The sequence below is a fragment of the Dendrobates tinctorius genome, unplaced genomic scaffold (assembly GCF_039654945.1).
Source record: "Dendrobates tinctorius isolate UK_male_01 unplaced genomic scaffold, ASM3965494v1 ptg000138l, whole genome shotgun sequence".
NCBI lineage: Eukaryota > Metazoa > Chordata > Amphibia > Anura > Dendrobatidae > Dendrobates > Dendrobates tinctorius.
Window position 1 is genome coordinate 30,005,554 of NW_027361806.1, and position 18,765 is coordinate 30,024,318.

At 47.0% G+C, this 18,765-nt stretch overlaps 1 protein-coding gene across 3 annotated transcripts in view; it reads left to right on the forward strand.

Annotated features, from left to right (window-relative positions):
- ERI3 (ERI1 exoribonuclease family member 3) overlaps positions 1 to 17,538 on the forward strand; it is a 365,407-nt gene extending 347,869 nt beyond the window's left edge. For all 3 annotated transcript variants that reach the window (XM_073544953.1, XM_073544954.1, XM_073544952.1), the window contains one exon: positions 17,089 to 17,538. In XM_073544953.1, coding sequence (XP_073401054.1) covers positions 17,089 to 17,384 — 296 coding nt within the window. In that variant the 3' untranslated portion in view covers positions 17,385 to 17,538. The remainder of the gene's footprint in view (positions 1 to 17,088) is intronic.
- Positions 17,539 to 18,765: the final 1,227 nt, after the last annotated feature.

Here is an 18,765-nt window from a genome sequence, read left to right on the forward strand (position 1 = left end):
TCACAAGGTGCAGAGTGTAGGCAGAGGAGCGGTGGGCACATGGACGTCTCACCCTCAAAAGGCGCACAGTGTAGGCAGAGGAGCGGCAGGCGCAGGACGTCTCACCCTCACAAGGCACACACTGTAGGCAGAGTAGTGGCGGGCGCAGGATGTCTCACCCTCACAAGGCGCAGAGTGTATGCAGAGGAGCGGCGGGCGCAGGACGTCTCACCCTCACAAGGCGCAGAGGAGCGGCAGGCTCAGGACGTTTCACCCTCACAAGGCGCGCAGTGTAGGCAGAGGAGCGGCAGGCGCAGAACGTCTCACCCTCATAAGGCGCACAGTGTAGGCAGAGGAGCGGCAGGCGCAGGACGTCTCACCCTCACAAGGTGCAGAGTGTAGGCAGAGGAGCGGTGGACACATGGACGTCTCACCCTCAAAAGGCGCACAGTGTAGGCAGAGGAGCGGTGGGCACATGGACGTCTCACCCTCACAAGGCGCAGAGTGTAGGCAGAGGAGTGGCGGGCGCAGGACGTCTCTCCCTCACAAGGTGCAGAGTGTAGGCAGTGGAGTGGCGGGCGCAGGACGTCTCACCCTCACAATGCCCACAGTGTAGGCAGAGTAGCGGCGGGCGCAGGACATCTCACCCTCAAGGCACACAGTGTAGGCAGAATAGCGGCGGGCGCAGGACGTCTCACCCTCACAAGGCGCAGAGTGTAGGCAGAGGAGTGGCGGGCGCAGGACGTCTCACCCTCACAATGTTCAGAGTGTAGGCAGAGGAGTGGCGGGCGCAGGACGTCTCACCCTCACAAGGCGCAGAGTGTAAGCAGAGAAGTGGCGGGTACAGGACGTCTCACCCTCAAAAGGCGCACAGTGTAGGCAGAGGAGCGGCGGGCGAAGGACGTCTCACCCTCACAAGGCACACAGTTTAGGCAGAGTAGCGGTGGGCGCAGGACGTCTCACCCTCACAAGGCCCACAGTGTAGGCAGAGGAGCGGTGGGCGCAGGACGTCTCACCCTCACAAGGCACACAGTGTAGGCAGAGTAGCGGCAGGCGCAGAACGTCTCACCCTCACAAGGCCCACAGTGTAGGCAGAGGAGCGGTGGGCGCAGGACGTCTCACCCTCACAAGGTGCAGATTGTAGGCAGAGGAGTGGCGGGCGCAGGACGTCTCACCCTCACAAGGCGCAGAGTGTAAGCAGAGAAGTGGCGGGCACAGGACGCCTCACCCTCAAAAGGCGCACAGTGTAGGCAGAGGAGCGGTGGGCGCAGCACGTCTCACCCTCACAAGGCGCACAGTGTAGGCAGAGGAGTGGCGGGCGCAGGACGTCTCACCCTCACATAAATGCGTCTATAGTCAGATCCTTTGGTTCAGGTGACTGCCGTCTCCTCCAGGACCAGATGAATTGTAACATTGGTGTTACGCTGTCAGTGTCGGGTCGCGGGGTTAATAGCTTCCTGTAATGCGTCTGCCCCTCTTGGTGCGAGCAATCTACCCGGGATATGAGTGCGGTCGATACTTTCTTTATTAGACGACCTGTTACGTGTGGCCGATTGTCTGCAGCCGAATCTGCGGATGACTGCGAGCAGATGAGGACATCACACATGATGGATTCCCCCTGTACCAGTCAGAGGACGGGTTCAGTGGCCATTTTCAGTAAAGGCTACAACCTGGTGACTGTTCAGAAGATGAGCGGCCAATATCTGTCCGGGTTACGATCTGTGGGTGGGAGATGGCGGCTGGGGATCATAGGGCGCAGCAGTGAAGTTATCGTCATCTGCAATATATAGTAATGTGTGACGTGTAGGGCGAGGAGCGAGGCCACAACGTCAGCTTATATCAGCACTTATCAAAGGTTGACAGTAACGTGTCCAGTGTGTGGCCGACCGCAGTGACCGCCATGACTTCTGTTATCAGGCGCCGTCCAGAAAGAGCGGAGATTCTTCCAGGTAGTGGAAGGATGCTCAGGAAGGATATAATGGAACTAGAGCGGGTACAAGGGAGGGCAACAAAATTAATAAAGGGGATGGGGGAACTACAATACAGTTGTGGCCAAAAGTATTGACACCCCTGCAATTCTGCCAGATAATACTCAGTTTATTCCTGAAAATGATTGCAATCACAAATTCTTTGGTATTATTATCTTCATTTAATTTGTCTTAAATGAAAAAGCACAAAAGAGAATGAAGCAAAAAGCAAAACATTGATCATTTCACACAAAACTCCAAAAATGTGCCAGACAAAAGTATTGGCACCCTCAGCCTAATACTTGGTTGCACAACCTTTAGCCAAAATAACTGCGACCAACCGCTTCCGGTAACCATCAATGAGTTTCTTACAATGCTCTGCTGGAATTTTAGACCATTCTTCTTTGGCAAACTGCTCCAGGTCCCTGATACTTGAAGGGTGCCTTCTCCAAACTGCCATTTTTAGATCTGTCCACAGGTGTTCTATGGGATTCAGGTCTGGACTCATTGCTGGCCACCTTAGAAGTCTCCAGTGCTTTCTCTCAAACCATTTTCTAGTGCTTTTTGAAGTGTGTTTTGGTTCATTGTCCTGCTGGAAGACCCATGACCTCTGAGGGAGACCCAGCTTTCTCACACTGGGCCCTACATTATGCTGCAAAATTTGTTGGTAGTCTTCAGACTTCATAATGCCATGCACACGGTCAAGCAGTCCAGTGCCAGAGGCAGCAAAGCAACCCCAAAACATCAGGGAACCTCCGCCATGTTTGTATGTAGGGACCCTGTTTTTATCTTTGAATGCCTCTTTTTTTCTCCTGTAAACTCTATGTTGATGCCTTTGCCCAAAAAGCTCTACTTTTGTCTCATCTGACCAGAGAACATTCTTCCAAAACGTTTTAGGCTTTTTCAGGTAAGTTTTGGCAAACTCCAGCCTGGCTTTTTTATGTCTCGGGGTAAGAAGTGGGGTCTTCCTGGGTCTCCTACCATGCAGTTCCTTTTCATTCAGACGCGGACGGATAGTTCGGGTTGACACTGTTGTACCCTCGGACTGCAGGGCAGCTTGAACTTGTTTGGATGTTAGTCGAGGTTCTTTATCCAACATCCGCACAATCTTGCGTTGAAATCTCTTGTCAGTTTTTCTTTTCCGTCCACATCTAGGGAGGTTAGCCACAGTGCCATGGGCTTTACACTTCTTGATGACACTGCGCACGGTAGACACAGGAACATTCAGGTCTTTGGAGATGGACTTGTAGCCTTGAGATTGCTCATGCTTCCTCACAATTTGGTTTCTCAAGTCCTCAGACAGTTCTTTGGTCTTCTTTCTTTTCTCCATGCTCAATGTGGTACACACAAGGACACAGGACAGAGGTTGAGTCAACTTTAATCCATGTCAGCTGGCTGCAAGTGTGATTTAGTTATTGCCAACACCTGTTAGGTGCCACAGGTAAGTTACAGGTGCTGCTAATTACACAAATTAGAGAAGCATCACATGATTTTTTGAACAGTGCCAATACTTTTGTCCACCCTCTTTTTTATGTTTGTTGTGGAATTATATCCAATTTGGCTTTAGGACAATTCTTTTTGTGTTTTTTCATTTAAGACAAATTAACCCCTTCACCCCCAAGGGTGGTTTCCACGTTCATGACCGGGCCAATTTTTACAATTCTGACCACTGTACCTTTATGAGGTCATAACTCTGGAACGCTTCCATGGATCCCGGTGATTCTGACATTGTTTTCTCGTGACATATTGTACTTCATGTTAGTGGTAAAATTTCATTCAAATAACTTGCGTTTATTTGTGAGAAAAACGGAAATTTGGCGAAAATTTTGAAAATTTCGCGATTTTCCAACTTTGAATTTTTATGCCCTTAAATCACAGAGATACGGCACACAAAAAACTTGATAACTAACATTTCCCACATGTTTACTTTACATCAGCACAATTTTGGAACCAAAATTTTTTTTTGTTAAGTTATAAGGGTTAAAAGTTGACCAGCGATTTCTCATTTTTACAACACCATTTTATTTTTAGGACCACATCACATTTGAAGCCACTTTGAGGGGTCTATATGATAGAAAATACCCAAAAGTGACACCATTCTAAAAACTGCACCCCTTAAGGTGCTCAAAACCACATTCAAGAAGTTTATTAACCCTTTAGGTGCGTCACAGGAATTTTTTTGAATATTTAAAAAAAAAATGAACATTAACTTTTTTTCATAAAAAAAATACTTCAGGTTCAATTTTTTTTATTTTACCAAGGGTAACAGGAGAAATTGAACTGCAAAAGTTATTGTTCAATTTGTCCTGAGTACGCAGATACCTGATATGTGGGGGGGAACGACTGTTTCGGCGCATGGCAGAGCTCAGAATGGAAGGAGCGCCGTTTGACTTTTTCTATGCAAAATTGGCTGGAATTCAGATTGGACGCCATGTCACGTTTGGAGAGTCCCTGATGTACCTAAACAGTGGAAACCCCCTACAAGTGACCCCATTTTGGAAACTAGACCCCCCAAGGAACTTATCTTGATATGTGGTGAGAACTTTGAACCCACAAGGGCTTTACAGAAGTTTATAACGTACAGCGGTACAATTAAAAAAATCATATTTTTTCCACAAAAATGATCTTTTCACCCCAATTTTTATTTCCCAAGGGTAACAGGACCCTAAAAGTTATTGTGCAATTTGTCCTGAGTACGCTGATACCCCACATGTGGGGGTAAACCACTATTTGGGCGCATGGCAGAGCTCGGAAGGGAAGCAGCGCCATTTGACGTTTTTGGCTGGAATTGAGATCGGACACGATGTCGCGTTTGGAAAACCCCTGATGTACCAAAACAGTGGAAACCCCCCACAAATGACACCATTTTGGAAACTAGACCCCCTAAGGAACTTATCTAGATGTGTGGTGAGAAATTTGAACCCCCATGGGCTTCACAGAAGTTTATAACATAAAGCCATACAATTAAAAAATCATATTTTTTCAACAAAAATGATCTTTTCACCCTCAATTCTTATTTTTTCAAGGGTAACAGGACCCTAAAAGTTATTGTGCAATTTGTCCTGAGTACGCTGATACCCCACATGTGGGGGTAAACCACTATTTGGGCGCATGGCAGAGCTCGGAAGGGAAGCAGCGCCATTTGACGTTTTGGGCTGGAATTGAGATCGGACACCATGTCGCGTTTGGAAAACTCCTGATGTACCAAAACAGTGGAACCCCCCCACAAATGACACCATTTTGGAAACTAGACCCCCTAAGGAACTTATCTAGATGTGTGGTGAGCAATTTGACCCCCCCAGTGCTTCACAGAAGTTTATAACACCCGGAAGTGAAAATAAAAAATTCGTATTTTTTCCACAAACATGATCTTTTAATCACCATTTTTTTATTTTCCCAAGGGTACCAGGAGAAATTGGACCCCAAAAGTTGTTGTCCAATTTGTCCTGAGTATGCTGATACCCCATATGTGGGAGAAAACTACTGTATGGGCACACGTCGGGGCTCGGAATGGAAGTAGTGACGTTTTGGAATGCAGACTTTGATGGTATGGTCTGCGGGTGTCATGTTGCCTTTGGAGAGCCCCTAATGTACCTAAACAGTGGAAACCCCCCACAAATGACACCATTTTGTATACTAGACCCCCCAAGGAACTTATCTAGATGTGTGGTGAGCACTTTGAACCCCCCAGTGCTTCACAGAAGTTTACAACGCCCGAGCGTGAAAATAAAAAATTCGTATTTTTTCCACAAACATGATCTTTTAGTCACCATTTTTTTATTTTCCCAAGGGTACCAGGAGAAATTGGACCCCAAAAGTTGTTGTCCAATTTGTCCTGAGTATGCTGATACCCCATATGTGGGAGAAAACTACTGTATGGGCACACGTCGGGGCTCGGAAGGGAAGTAGTGACGTTTTGGAATGCAGACTTTGATGGAATGGTCTGCGGGTGTCATGTTGCCTTTGGAGAGCCCCTAATGTACCTAAACAGTGGAAACCCCCCACAAATGACCCCATTTTGAAAACTAGACCCACTAAGGAACGTATCTAGATGTGAGGTGAGCACTTTGAACCCCCAAGGGCTTCACAGAAGTTTATAATGCCAGGGCATGAAAATAAAAAAATCGTATTTTTTCCACAAACATGATCAATTGGTCCCCAATTTTTTCATTTTCCCAAGGGTAACAGGAGAAATTGGACCCCAAAAGTTGTTGTCCAATTTGTCCTGAGTACGCTGACACCCCATATGTGGGAGAAAACTACTGTATGGACACACGTCGGGGCTCGGAAGGGAAGCAGTGACGTTTTGGAATGCAGACTTTGATGGAATGGTCTGCGGGTGTCATGTGCGTTTGGAGAGCCCCTGATGTACCTAAACTATTGAAACTCCCCACAAGTGACCCCATTTTGGACACTAGACCCCCCACGGAACTTATCTAGATGTGTGGTGAGCACTTTGAACCCCCAAGTGCTTCACAGAAGTTTATAACAATCGGACGTGAAAATAAAAAAATCATTTTTTTCCACAAAAATGATATTTTTGCCCCCAATTTTTTATTTTCCTAAGGGTAACAGGAGAAATTGGACCCCAAAAATTGTTTTGCAATTTGTCCTGAGTAGGCTGATACCCTACATGTGGGGGTAAAACACTGTTTGGGCGCATAGCAGAGCTTGGAAGGGAAGGAGCACCATTTGACTTTTTCAACTCAGAATTGGCTGGAATTGAGATCAGACGCCATGTTGCATTTGGAGAGCCCCTGATGTGCCCAAACAGTGGAAACCCCCAATTCTAACTCCAACCCGAACCCCAACACGCCCCTAACCCTAACCCTAGCCCTAACCCTAGCCCTAGCCCTAACCCTAATGGAAAAATGGAAATAAATACTTTTTTTAATTTTATTATTTTTCCCTAACTAAGGGGGTGATAACGGGGGGTTTGATTTACTATTTATGGCGGTTTTTATGTTTGGCGGCTGTCGCACGCTAAAAGACGCTTTTTATTGTAAAAATAGTTTTTGCATCACCACATATTGAGAGCTATAATTTTTCCGTATTTTGACCCACCGAGTCATGTGAGGTCTTATTTTTTGCGGGACAAGTTGACGTTTTTATTGGTACCATTTTCGGGCACGTGAAATTTTTTGATCGCTTTTTATTCCGATTTTTGGGACGCAGAATGAACAAAAATCAGCGTTTCATGAATTTCTTTTGGGGGGTGCGTTTACACCGTTCCGCGTGCGGTAAAATTGATAAAGCGGTTTTATTCTTCGGGTCAGTACGGTTACAGTGATACCTCATTTAGGTCGTTTTTTATGTTTTTGTCGGTTTTATGCAATGAAAACTATTTTATATAAAAAATAATTATTTTTGCATCGCTTTATTCAGCGAGCTATAACTTTTTTATTTTTTCGCTGATGATGCTGTGTGGCGGCTCGTTTTTTGCGGGACAAGATGACGTTTTCAGCGGTACCATGGCTATTTATATGCGACTTTTTGATCGCGCGTTATTACACTTTTTGTTTGGCGGTATGATAATAAATCATTATTTTTTGCTTCGTTTTTTATTTTTATTTTTTAAGGGGTTCGCTAAAGGGGTTAACTAATGGGGCAGTTTTATAGGGCGGGTCGTTACGGACGCGGCGATACCTAATATGTGTACTTTTATTGTTTTTTTTTTAACTATTTCCAAAAAATGGATTTATTGGGGGAATATTTTTTTTTTTTTCTAATTTATTTGGCGATTTTTTTAAAATTATTTTTACACTTTTTTTTATTTTTTTTTTTACTTTATTAAATAGTCCCAGGTGGGACATCACTGTCCTGTGACAGATCGCTGATCTGTCACATCACAGATCACTGTGACAGATCAGCGATCTGACACAGGCACTGCAGAAGGCTTCCTCATGTCTGCGCTTTGCAGGCACTGAGGAAGCCAGCTTCCGCAGGCCCCCGAAGGCCCCCGTCGCCATCTTGGATTCGGGGGCCTGGAGGAAGGGAGTCCCCCGCAGCAGCGCTGCACATTGCGCTGCCGTGGCGGGCTCAGGGAAGCACGGAGGGAGCCCCCTCCCTGCCGATGCTTCCCTTTAACCCCCGGCACACCGCGATCGTGTTTGATCGCGGTGTGCAAGGGGTTAACGTGTCGGGGGCGGTCCGTGACCGCCCCTGACACATTGTGCCGGGTGTCAGCTGTGATAATCAGCTGACACCCGGCCGCGATCAGCGGCGCTCACCACGTGGGCGCCGCTGATCGCGCCGACGTACTAACCCGTCCCCGGTCATACGGGCCCGGGTACCGTGGACGGGATAGTACGTCGGATGGCAGGAAGGGGTTAAATGAAGATAATAATACCAAAGAATTTGTGTTTGCAATCATTTTCAGGAAGAAACTGAGTATTATCTGACAGAATTGCAGGGGTGTCAATACTTTTGGCCACAACTGTACCCAGAGAGATTAGCAAAACTAGGATTATTTAGTCTAGAAAAAAGACGACTGAGGGGCGATCTAATAACCAATTAGGGGACAATACAAATATCTCTCCGAGGATCTGTTTATACCAAGGAAGGTGACGGTCACAAGGGGGCATTCTCTGCGTCTGGAGGAGAGAAGGTTTCTCCACCAACATAGAAGAGGATTCTTTACTGTTAGGGCAGTGAGAATCTGGAATTCCCTGCCTGAGGAGGTGGTGATGGCGAACTCAGTCGAAGGGTTCAGGAGAGGCCTGGATGTCTTCCTGGAGCGTAACAATATTGTATCTTACAGTTATTGTTAGGTTCTTTAGAAGGACGGAGATCTGGGGATTTATTCTGACAGAATTTTATAGGCTGAACTGGATGGACTAATGTCTTTTTTCGGCCTTACTATATTAGTGAAGGCGCAAACGCCAGACCACCACAGGGTTAAATGTGCGTTATCCATTCTAGTTTATCACGTATCCCCGCTACAGATTGCGGGCTGTTACAGGGCCTTGAAAAAGTCTTCATACCCCTGGAACTTTTCCACATTTTTTTCATGTTACAGCCACAAACTCAAATGTATTTTATTGTGATTTTCTGTGACACAAAGTAACAAGTATTTGTGACGTGTAAAGGAAATGACACGAGGTTTACTAATTGTTTTACAAATAATAATCTGTGCATTGTGCCGTGCATTAGTATTCAGCCTCTGAGTCAGTACTTTGTGAGACCACCTTGATTTGCTGTAGTCTTTTGGGGTCTGTCTCTGCTGCAGCCTTTTGGGGTCTGTCACTGCTGCAGCCTTTTGGGGTCTGTCTCTGCTGCAGGGTTTTGGGGTCTGTCTCTGCTGCAGGGTTTTGGGGTCTGTCTCTGCTGCAGGGTTTTGAGGTCTGTCTCTGCTGCAGTCTTTTGGGGTCTGTCTCTGCTGCAGTGTTTTGGGGTCTGTCTCTGCTGCAGTGTTTTGGGGTCTGTCTCTGCTGCAGTCTTTTGGGGTCTGTCTCTGCTGCAGTGTTTTGGGGTCTGTCTCTGCTGCAGTGTTTTGGGGTCTGTCTCTGCTGCAGTGTTTTGGGGTCTGTCTCTGCTGCAGGGTTTTGAGGTCTGTCTCTGCTGCAGTGTTTTGGGGTCTGTCTCTGCTGCAGTGTTTTGGGGTTTGTCTCTGCTGCAGTGTTTTGGGGTCTGTCTCTGCTGCAGTGTTTTGGGGTCTGTCTCTGCTGCAGGGTTTTGAGGTCTGTCTCTGCTGCAGCCTTTTGGGGTCTGTCTCTGCTGCAGGGTTTTGGGGTCTGTCTCTGCTGCAGGGTTTTGAGGTCTGTCTCTGCTGCAGTGTTTTGGGGTCTGTCTCTGCTGCAGTGTTTTGGGGTCTGTCTCTGCTGCAGTGTTTTGGGGTCTGTCTCTGCTGCAGGGTTTTGAGGTCTGTCTCTGCTGCAGCCTTTTGGGGTCTGTCTCTGCTGCAGCCTTTTGGGGTCTGTCTCTGCTGCAGGGTTTTGGGGTCTGTCTCTGCTGCAGCGTTTTGGGGTCTGTCTCTGCTGCAGTCTTTTGGGGTCTGTCTCTGCTGCAGTGTTTTGGGGTCTGTCTCTACTGCAGTCTTTTGGGGTCTGTCTCTGCTGCAGTGTTTTGGGGTCTGTCTCTGCTGCAGGGTTTTGAGGTCTGTCTCTGCTGCAGTGTTTTGGGGTCTGTCTCTGCTGCAGCGTTTTGGGGTCTGTCTCTGCTGCAGTCTTTTGGGGTCTGTCTCTGCTGCAGCCTTTTGGGGTCTGTCTCTGCTGCAGTCTTTTGGGGTCTGTCTCTGCTGCAGCGTTTTGGGGTCTGTCTCTGCTGCAGTCTTTTGGGGTCTGTCTCTGCTGCAGTCTTTTGGGGTCTGTCTCTGCTGCAGTCTTTTGGGGTCTGTCTCTGCTGCAGCGTTTTGGGGTCTGTCTCTGCTGCAGTCTTTTGGGGTCTGTCTCTGCTGTAGTCTTTTGGGGTCTGTCTCTGCTGCAGGGTTTTGGGGTCTGTCTCTGCTGCAGGGTTTTGGGGTCTGTCTCTGCTGCAGGGTTTTGAGGTCTGTCTCTGCTGCAGTGTTTCGGGGTCTGTCTCTGCTGCAGCGTTTTGGGGTCTGTCTCTGCTGCAGCCTTTTGGGGTCTGTCTCTGCTGCAGGGTTTTGGGGTCTGTCTCTGCTGCAGTGTTTTGGGGTCTGTCTCTGCTGCAGCGTTTTGGGGTCTGTCTCTGCTGCAGCCTTTTGGGGTCTGTCTCTGCTGCAGCCTTTTGGGGTCTGTCTCTGCTGCAGTCTTTTGGGGTCTGTCTCTGCTGCAGCCTTTTGGGGTCTGTCTCTGCTGCAGTCTTTTGGGGTCTGTCTCTGCTGCAGTCTTTTGGGGTCTGTCTCTGCTGCAGCGTTTTGGGGTCTGTCTCTGCTGCAGTCTTTTGGGGTCTGTCTCTGCTGTAGTCTTTTGGGGTCTGTCTCTGCTGCAGTCTTTTGGGGTCTGTCTCTGCTGCAGTGTTTTGGGGTCTGTCTCTGCTGCAGGGTTTTGAGGTCTGTCTCTGCTGCAGCGTTTTGGGGTCTGTCTCTGCTGCAGCGTTTTGGGGTCTGTCTCTGCTGCAGCGTTTTGGGGTCTGTCTCTGCTGCAGCGTTTTGGGGTCTGTCTCTGCTGCAGCGTTTTGGGGTCTGTCTCTGCTGCAGCCTTTTGGGGTCTGTCTCTGCTGCAGCCTTTTGGGGTCTGTCTCTGCTGCAGTCTTTTGGGGTCTGTCTCTGCTGCAGCCTTTTGGGGTCTGTCTCTGCTGCAGTCTTTTGGGGTCTGTCTCTGCTGCAGTCTTTTGGGGTCTGTCTCTGCTGCAGCGTTTTGGGGTCTGTCTCTGCTGCAGTCTTTTGGGGTCTGTCTCTGCTGCAGTCTTTTGGGGTCTGTTTGTCCAGCTTTGCATATCTAGAGATGACGTTTTGCCTCTTCTTTGCACACTTGCTCTCGCTCACTGAGATTGGATGGAGACATCTGTGGGAAACAAAAAAAAAAACTGGAAAAAAAACCTGAAAAAATTACTTATTTGTATTAATAAAATACCATTTAGGACCAATAATAATCAGGACATCTGAGCGCGATATGGAAATACACACGTGGTGAAAATTGTTGGTGCCCCTCGTTTAATGACAGAAAAACCCACAATGGTGACAGAAATAACTTGAATCTGACAAAAGTAATAAATAAAAAATCTATGAAAATGAACAAATGAGAGTCAGACATCGCTTTTCAGCCAGGCGTCCACAGAATTTATAAAAAATAAAACTCATGAAATAGGGCTGGACAGAAATGATGGTTCCTTAACTTAAAGGGACTCTGTCACCACTTTTTTCGCATATCAAGTAAAAATATGATAGGATTCAGTGTCTCCTATGCATTATACCAGTACTTTTCATACCCATTGACTCCCCAACTTTGATCAATAAATACCATTTATATTCCACCTGCAGTGTATGTAAGTCTCCTCGGTCCGGTCTGATGGGCGGCGGGGCTTATTGTTCTCTCCCCCCTCCTGGTTTACTCTACGCATTTATTTGGTGTAATTCCTGCGTTTACGTAGATTTAGGGCGCGTGCGCATTCAAATGTCCTCCCGCGCGTGCGCAGTATGCTTTGCCCAACTGTGGGCAAAGCAAAAAATCATTATTGCGCATGCACCTGCATACGCGATTACGTTTTATGCAATACTTAATAGTACAATGCTAATAATAATAGTACAATGCTGGCAGCCTGAACTCGCTCTAGTTAGCCATGATAACTGTATCTCTGTGTTATGCTGTGTTCTGTGCTAGCTCTGTAATGTCCCTGTTATTCATGTTATTGCACCCTGTATCATGCTGTAATGTGCCAAGTACTGATGCACTGTTATTCCCTTGTAGTTTTTACCTCTCATCATCCACATCGTCCATTATTGTCCGTAATTGTCCACCGTCATCCTTCACTGTTACCAAGTTCACATCATCACTTCAATAAATATAGACTAAAGCATCCATACAGTCTGTTTACTAGGGAAGTGGATGAGGTTTAGTGTATGCTTAAGTCCACACAGCACCATACATGGAGGAAGGCAGAACAGTCACTTCAGAACAGTCCAATGTTTTCCTCTTAGCCATTCTTGGGTGTTTTTAGCTGTGTGTTTTGGGTCATTATCCTGTTGCAAGACCCATGACCTGCAACTGACACCAAGCTTTCTGACACTGGGCAGCACACTTCTCTCTAGAATCCCTTGATAGTCTTGAGATTTCATTGTACCCCGCACAGATACTAGACACCCTGCATCAGATGCAGAGAAGCAGCCCCAGAACATAACAGAGCCTCCTCCATGTTTCACAGTAGGGACAGTGCTCTTTTCTTGATATGCTTAATTTTTCCGTCTGTGAACATAGAGCTGATGTGCCTTGCCAAAAAGTTCCATTTTTGTCTCATCTGTCCATAGGACATTCTCCCAGAAGCTTTGTGGCTTGTCAACATGTAGTTTGGCAAATTCCAATCTGGCTTTTTTTAGGATTTTTTTTCAACAGTGGTGTCCTCCTTGGTCGTCTCCCATGAAGTCCACTGTGGCTCATGCAATGACAGATGGTGCGATCTGACACTGATGTTCCTTGAGCTTGAAGTTTAAAACCTTTAATCTGTGTAGAAGTTTTTCTGGGCTCTTTTGTTACCATTCGTATGATCCGTCTCTTTGATTTGTCATCAGTTTTCCTCCTGCGGTCACATCCAGGGAGGTCGGCTACAGTCCCATGGAGCTTACATTTCTGAATAATAAATGCAGCTGTAGTCACAGGAACATCGAGCTGTTTGGAGATGGTCTTATAACTTTTACCTGTAACATGTTTGTCTATAATTTTTTTTCTAATCCCCTGAGACAACTCTTTCCTTCGCTTCCTCTGGTCCATGCAGAGTGTGATACACACCATGGTCACCAAACAGCACAGTGAGGATCTGTAGCCTCTATACAGGCCACTCACTGACTCCAGGGTTGTAGACACCTGTGATGCTAATTAGCGGGCACACCGCGGTGTAACATGTCCCTTTTGTCACATTATTGTCAGGGGTGCCATCATTTCTGTCCAGGCCTAGTTCATGAGTTTCATTTTTATAAATTCTCTGGAAGCATGGTGGAAAAGCAATGTCTGACTTTCATGTGTTCATTTTCATAGATTTTTTTATTATTACTTTTGTCAGAGTCAAGTTATTTCTGTCACCATTGTGGGGTTTTCTATCATTAAACGAGGGGTGCCAACAATTTTTACCACGTGTGTATTCACAGTACAATGGATAGTAAATGGACGCAAAGATTAATTATCATCAGTTACATAAGCCAGAAATAAGATATACGTCATCCGTAATAGGATTGCTATATAATGAATACAAGGGACATAATCCCATATCTTTAGGTAGTAATAGAAAGGATGAACTTATCTGATAGTAGAGGATCCCTTCCCAACGTGTTTTCCCCCTTATACGAGGGGCGTTCATTACAGATTTCCCCTGAGCCACTTCCTGTGGACTGAGAGCAATGAACCTTGGCACAGGTATTAGTCCTTCTCTACATAGGTGCCACCTAGGGACACGCACGTCACTCATCTCTTTATGCCACTGTACACACCTCGCTTGTAGAAGTCGACAAGTTGCTGTAAAAGCCACGTTGTGACTTTGGAAATCAGAGTCTCATCATCCGGAAAATGCTTGCCCTTCAAAAATAACTTCATTGTTGGAAAGAGGTGGAAGTCCAATGGTGCGAGGTCGGGTGAAGAAGGGGGATGCGGTAGAATGAGCATGCTTCCATTTGAGCAACATGTGTGTGGTGAACTGGTGCATTGTGTTGCAGAAGGCGGACACCTTTGGTGAGCACGCCTCGTCTCTTGGTTGTCATGCGGAAGACGGACACCTTTGGTGAGCATGCCTCGTCTCTTGGTTGTCATGCGGAAGACGGACACCTTTGGTGAGCACGCCACGTCTCTAGGTTGTCTTGCAGAAGGCGGACACCTTTGGTGAGCACGCCTCATCTCTTGGTTGTCTTGCAGAAGGCGGACACCTTTGGTGAGCACGCCTCGTCTCTTGATTGTCTTGCAGAAGGCGGACACCTTTGGTGAGCACGCCACGTCTCTTGGTTGTCTTGCAGAAGGTGGACACCTTTGGTGAGCACGCCACTTCTCTTGGTTGTCTTGCAGAAGGCGGACACCTTTGGTGAGTACGCCACGTCTCTTGGTTGTCCTGCAGAAGGCGGATACCTTTGGTGAGTACGCCACGTCTCTTGGTTGTCTTGCAGAAGGCGGAAACCTTTGGTGAGCGCGCCACGTCTCTTGGTTGTCTTGCAGAAGGCGGACACCTTTGGTGAGCACGCCTCTTCTCTTGGTTGTCTTGCAGAAGGTGGACACCTTTGGTGAGCACGCCTCTTCTCTTGGGTGTCTTGCAGAAGGCGGACACCTTTGGTGAGCACGCCACGTCTCTTGGTTGTCTTGCAGAAGGCGGTCACTTTTGGTGAGCACGCCACGTCTGTTGTCTTGCAGAAGGCGGACAACTTTAGTGAGCACGCCACGTCTCTTGGTTGTCTTGCAGAAGGCGGACACCTTTGGTGAGCACACCACGTCTCTTGGTTGTCTTGCAGAAGGCGGACACCTTTGGTGAGCATGTGATGTCTAGGTTGTCTTGCAGAAGGCAGACACCTTTGGTGAGCACGCCTCGTCTCTTCATTTTGATGGCCTACCACACTTTCCCCAGCAGTGAATCATTGTATGCCCCAGTGATCATGGTACCCTTTACTAGGAAATCCATCAATACTACTCTGTGCTGGTCCCAAAATACTGTGAGCATGACCTTGCCTGCCGAGGGTTGGGCACGTGCCTTCTTTGGAGACGGTGTGTCATGATGCTTCCATTGCATCGACTGGACTTTAGTCTCAGGATCGTAGTGATGGACCCAGCTTTCATTTGGTGTGATCAGTGTGTGAAAGTCCTCCTGGTTTCCATGGCACATTGTCAATAGAGCCTGAGAGCATCCATTCTGTGTAGTATAGGAGAGGCCTCCATCCCGTGTAATATAGGAGAGGCCTCCATCCCGTGTAATATAGGAGAGGCCTCCATCCCGTGTAATATAGAAGAGGCCTCCATCCCGTGTAATATAGAAGAGGTCTCCATCCCGTGTAATATAGGAGACACCTCTCATCCTGTGTAATAGAGGAGATAGATCCATCCCTTGTAATATAGAAGTGGCCTCCATTCCATGTAATATAGAAGAGGCCTCCATCCCGTGTAATATAGGAGAGGCGTCCGTCCTGTGTAATATGAGAAGTCTCCGTCCCGTGTAATATAGGAGAGGCCTCCGTCCCGTGTAATAGAGGAGAGGCCTCCGTCCCGTGTAATAGAGAGGCCTCCATCCTGTGTAATAGAGGAGAGGCCTCCGTCCTGTTTAATAGAGGAGAGTCCTCCATCCCATGTAATATAGGAGAGTCCTCCGTGCCATGTAATATATGAAAGGCCTCTGTCCCGTATAATAATCTAGTTGCCACCTTTGAACTGACTCTAATTTCTGAATGTTCTTTATTGAATGTGGAGTCCAAAATTGGATCCCATATTCTAGATGTGGCCTCACCAGTGATTTATAAAGCGGTAATAATATGTTGAGATCGCAGGATTTTATCTCTTTATACATGCTAAAAATCTGGTTTGCTTTTGCGGCGGCTGCCTGACATTGAGTGCTGCTGCTCAGCTTACTTGTACCCAGAATCCCCCATCCTGCTCCTGTCCTGTGCTCCCGAGTAGTCTGCCATCTAATGTATATGCAGCTATACGATACATTTAAGTTTATGGGTGTAATATGAAGAAATATGAAAGTTTGTCAAGGCAATGTATTATCAATAATTACAGATTGCCCCATAGCCGCAGGGCACACATACTGCGCTTTGCTAGTGCTGACCACCCCATTATACAACCACCAGCCATTACCGTACCACCCCACACGGCGCCGATGATGTGGTGACAATGGCGTGTCGGACCAAGAAATATCTCACCGATCACTAAGAGTCACGTATAGAAGGCAGATATAACGGGCGAGTGCAAAACGGGCGAGCGGTCCAAGGAGGTAAAATGGGCTACAGGGTCAGAGGACTTCTCAGAAATCGGTGCCGGCAGCCTTGAGTGGTTCTGAGACCCCGGGATCGTGAGTATGGCCCGGGGCACAGATCTTTTGGGTGGCCTCTGGTTCTCACGTCTTAGTGAATGACGATGAATTTCCTGCACAAACATCAAAAATTCCAGCACTCTTATAATATGCAAAAATAGTTTATTCAGGTGAAGCAATCCCAAAATTCATAACGTTTCGGTCTTACATCGAGACCTTCATCAGACTAGGATAAAAAAAACAGAAACACCAGTGTACGGAGTGACGTGTATACAATTCTTTTCAGATGAATTTCCTGTAAAGGTGGAGTCCATTCCTTGGGATTCTCCCGGCGTCCGACCCGGTGCTGACGGCAGGACCGGGAGTCCCTTAATGACAGGGAAACAATTGTAAAACTTAGACAATGAGTATTCATTGTGCAATGATCCGTGCGGGGCGCGGGGAGGTGCGGGCCGGGGTGTGGGGCGCCGATCGCTGTCCTGACAACTCATTGTGTCAATAGAAAACTAATTTTCTCTCCGGCAGAGAAATGAGGAGCAAGACGCGGAGGTAATTGGGGATAATGAGCAAAGTTTTTCTTAATATTCAGTCTGTGGCTGTCACCAGAACCGGACAAGAGAAATGATGGAGACGAGGCGCCCGGTCTGCAGTCACCCTTTGTGTTCCGGCTCTTACATGTATACAAGCTGCCATCTATCTCTGCTCGACAGCACACCCTGCGGATCAGTGACTCCGGCCCAGCTGCACTGCTGCTTAGATTTCAGACTACTGCTGACCTCATCAGAAGCTGCGGCTGTCACTCCGGTCACCCCTGTGCTTTACACTGCAGCTCTGCCACGTGATCTGTTCAAGCTGCAGATAAAACAGTTGCAAACATACTGCTAAAATAATATTTCCCGTTAGTATCCCAATATCAGTGCAGAAGAAAATGCAACCCTCCCCCGATCACCGGCTGTGAAACTTATTACACTCCCTGACAGAAGTTCTGTGTCTTATCCATGTTATGTAAATAAAAGCTTATAACCTGACATTTAATTCATCCATTGGTTGTATAAATTATTCTTTTGAAAGCTGAAACCCTCCGAAATGTGGTTTAGGTTAAGAAAATAAATTGTCATCAATGCAGAAATATTGATCATTTAATGGACACAGAATGGTCAGATTTTGGCAAGACAAAAGTTTTGTTGCCTGGTCATATAATGCACCCAATCCTAGTTTACATCCTCACCTGTGCTCAGTAAATGATTGGTTAATTAGTGGGTGTGTATAAAAAGAAACCCAGCACCCCAGACCTTCACTTGAGCTGCACCTTGAGCTTTGACAACATACCAAAAATCCACCCTGCGACCAAAGCCTGGATTATCAAGAGGCTGAAGACCAGATCCACTGCAGAGGGGGCTGGCACCTTGAATGTGTCTCAGCGTCAAGTACAAAGAATTAAAAAAAAAAAAAGATTTGAAGAGAATGGAGATGTGTTTGACAAGGCCAGGTCCGGCAGACCCCACAAGACAACTGCTCAGGAGGAACGTTTGTTGGTTAGAAAATCCAAAGCAAGCCCCTCTTCCACTGCAGCAGAGCTCCAACAGGCCTGGTCACCTCAAGTCCCTGTGTCACCTAGAACAGTTTGTAGGATTCTGTCTCGAAATGGCCTCCGTGGTCGTATCAGTGCCCAGAAGCCAGCACTAAACAAAAGGCAAATAAAAAAACGTGTGGCATGTGCAAAGTCCCACAGCCTGCTAAACAGCTGGACGCTGGAAAAGTGGCAGAAGGCGGATTTCTCTGACGAATCTTCAGTAGAATTACACCACAGCCGCCGCAAATACTGCAGGAGACATACTCCACACAATGACTACACCAGCAGAATAGTGAGCGCAGCTAAGCAGGATAATACAGGATGTAACTCATGATCAGTAATGTATGTACACAGTGACTGCACCAGCAGAATAGTGAGTGCAGCTCTGGGGTATAATACAGGATGTAACAGGATTAGTAATGTAATGTATGTACACAGTGACTGCACCAGCAGAATAGTGAGTGCAGCTCTGGGGTATAATACAGGAGGTAACTCAGGATCAGTAATGTAATGTATGTACACAGTGACTGCACCAGCAGAATAGTGAGTGCAGCTCTGGGGTATAATACAGGATGTAACAGGATTAGTAATGTAATGTATGTACACAGTGACTGCACCAGCAGAATAGTGAGCGCAGCTAAGCAGGATAATACAGGATGTAACTCATGATCAGTAATGTATGTACACAGTGAC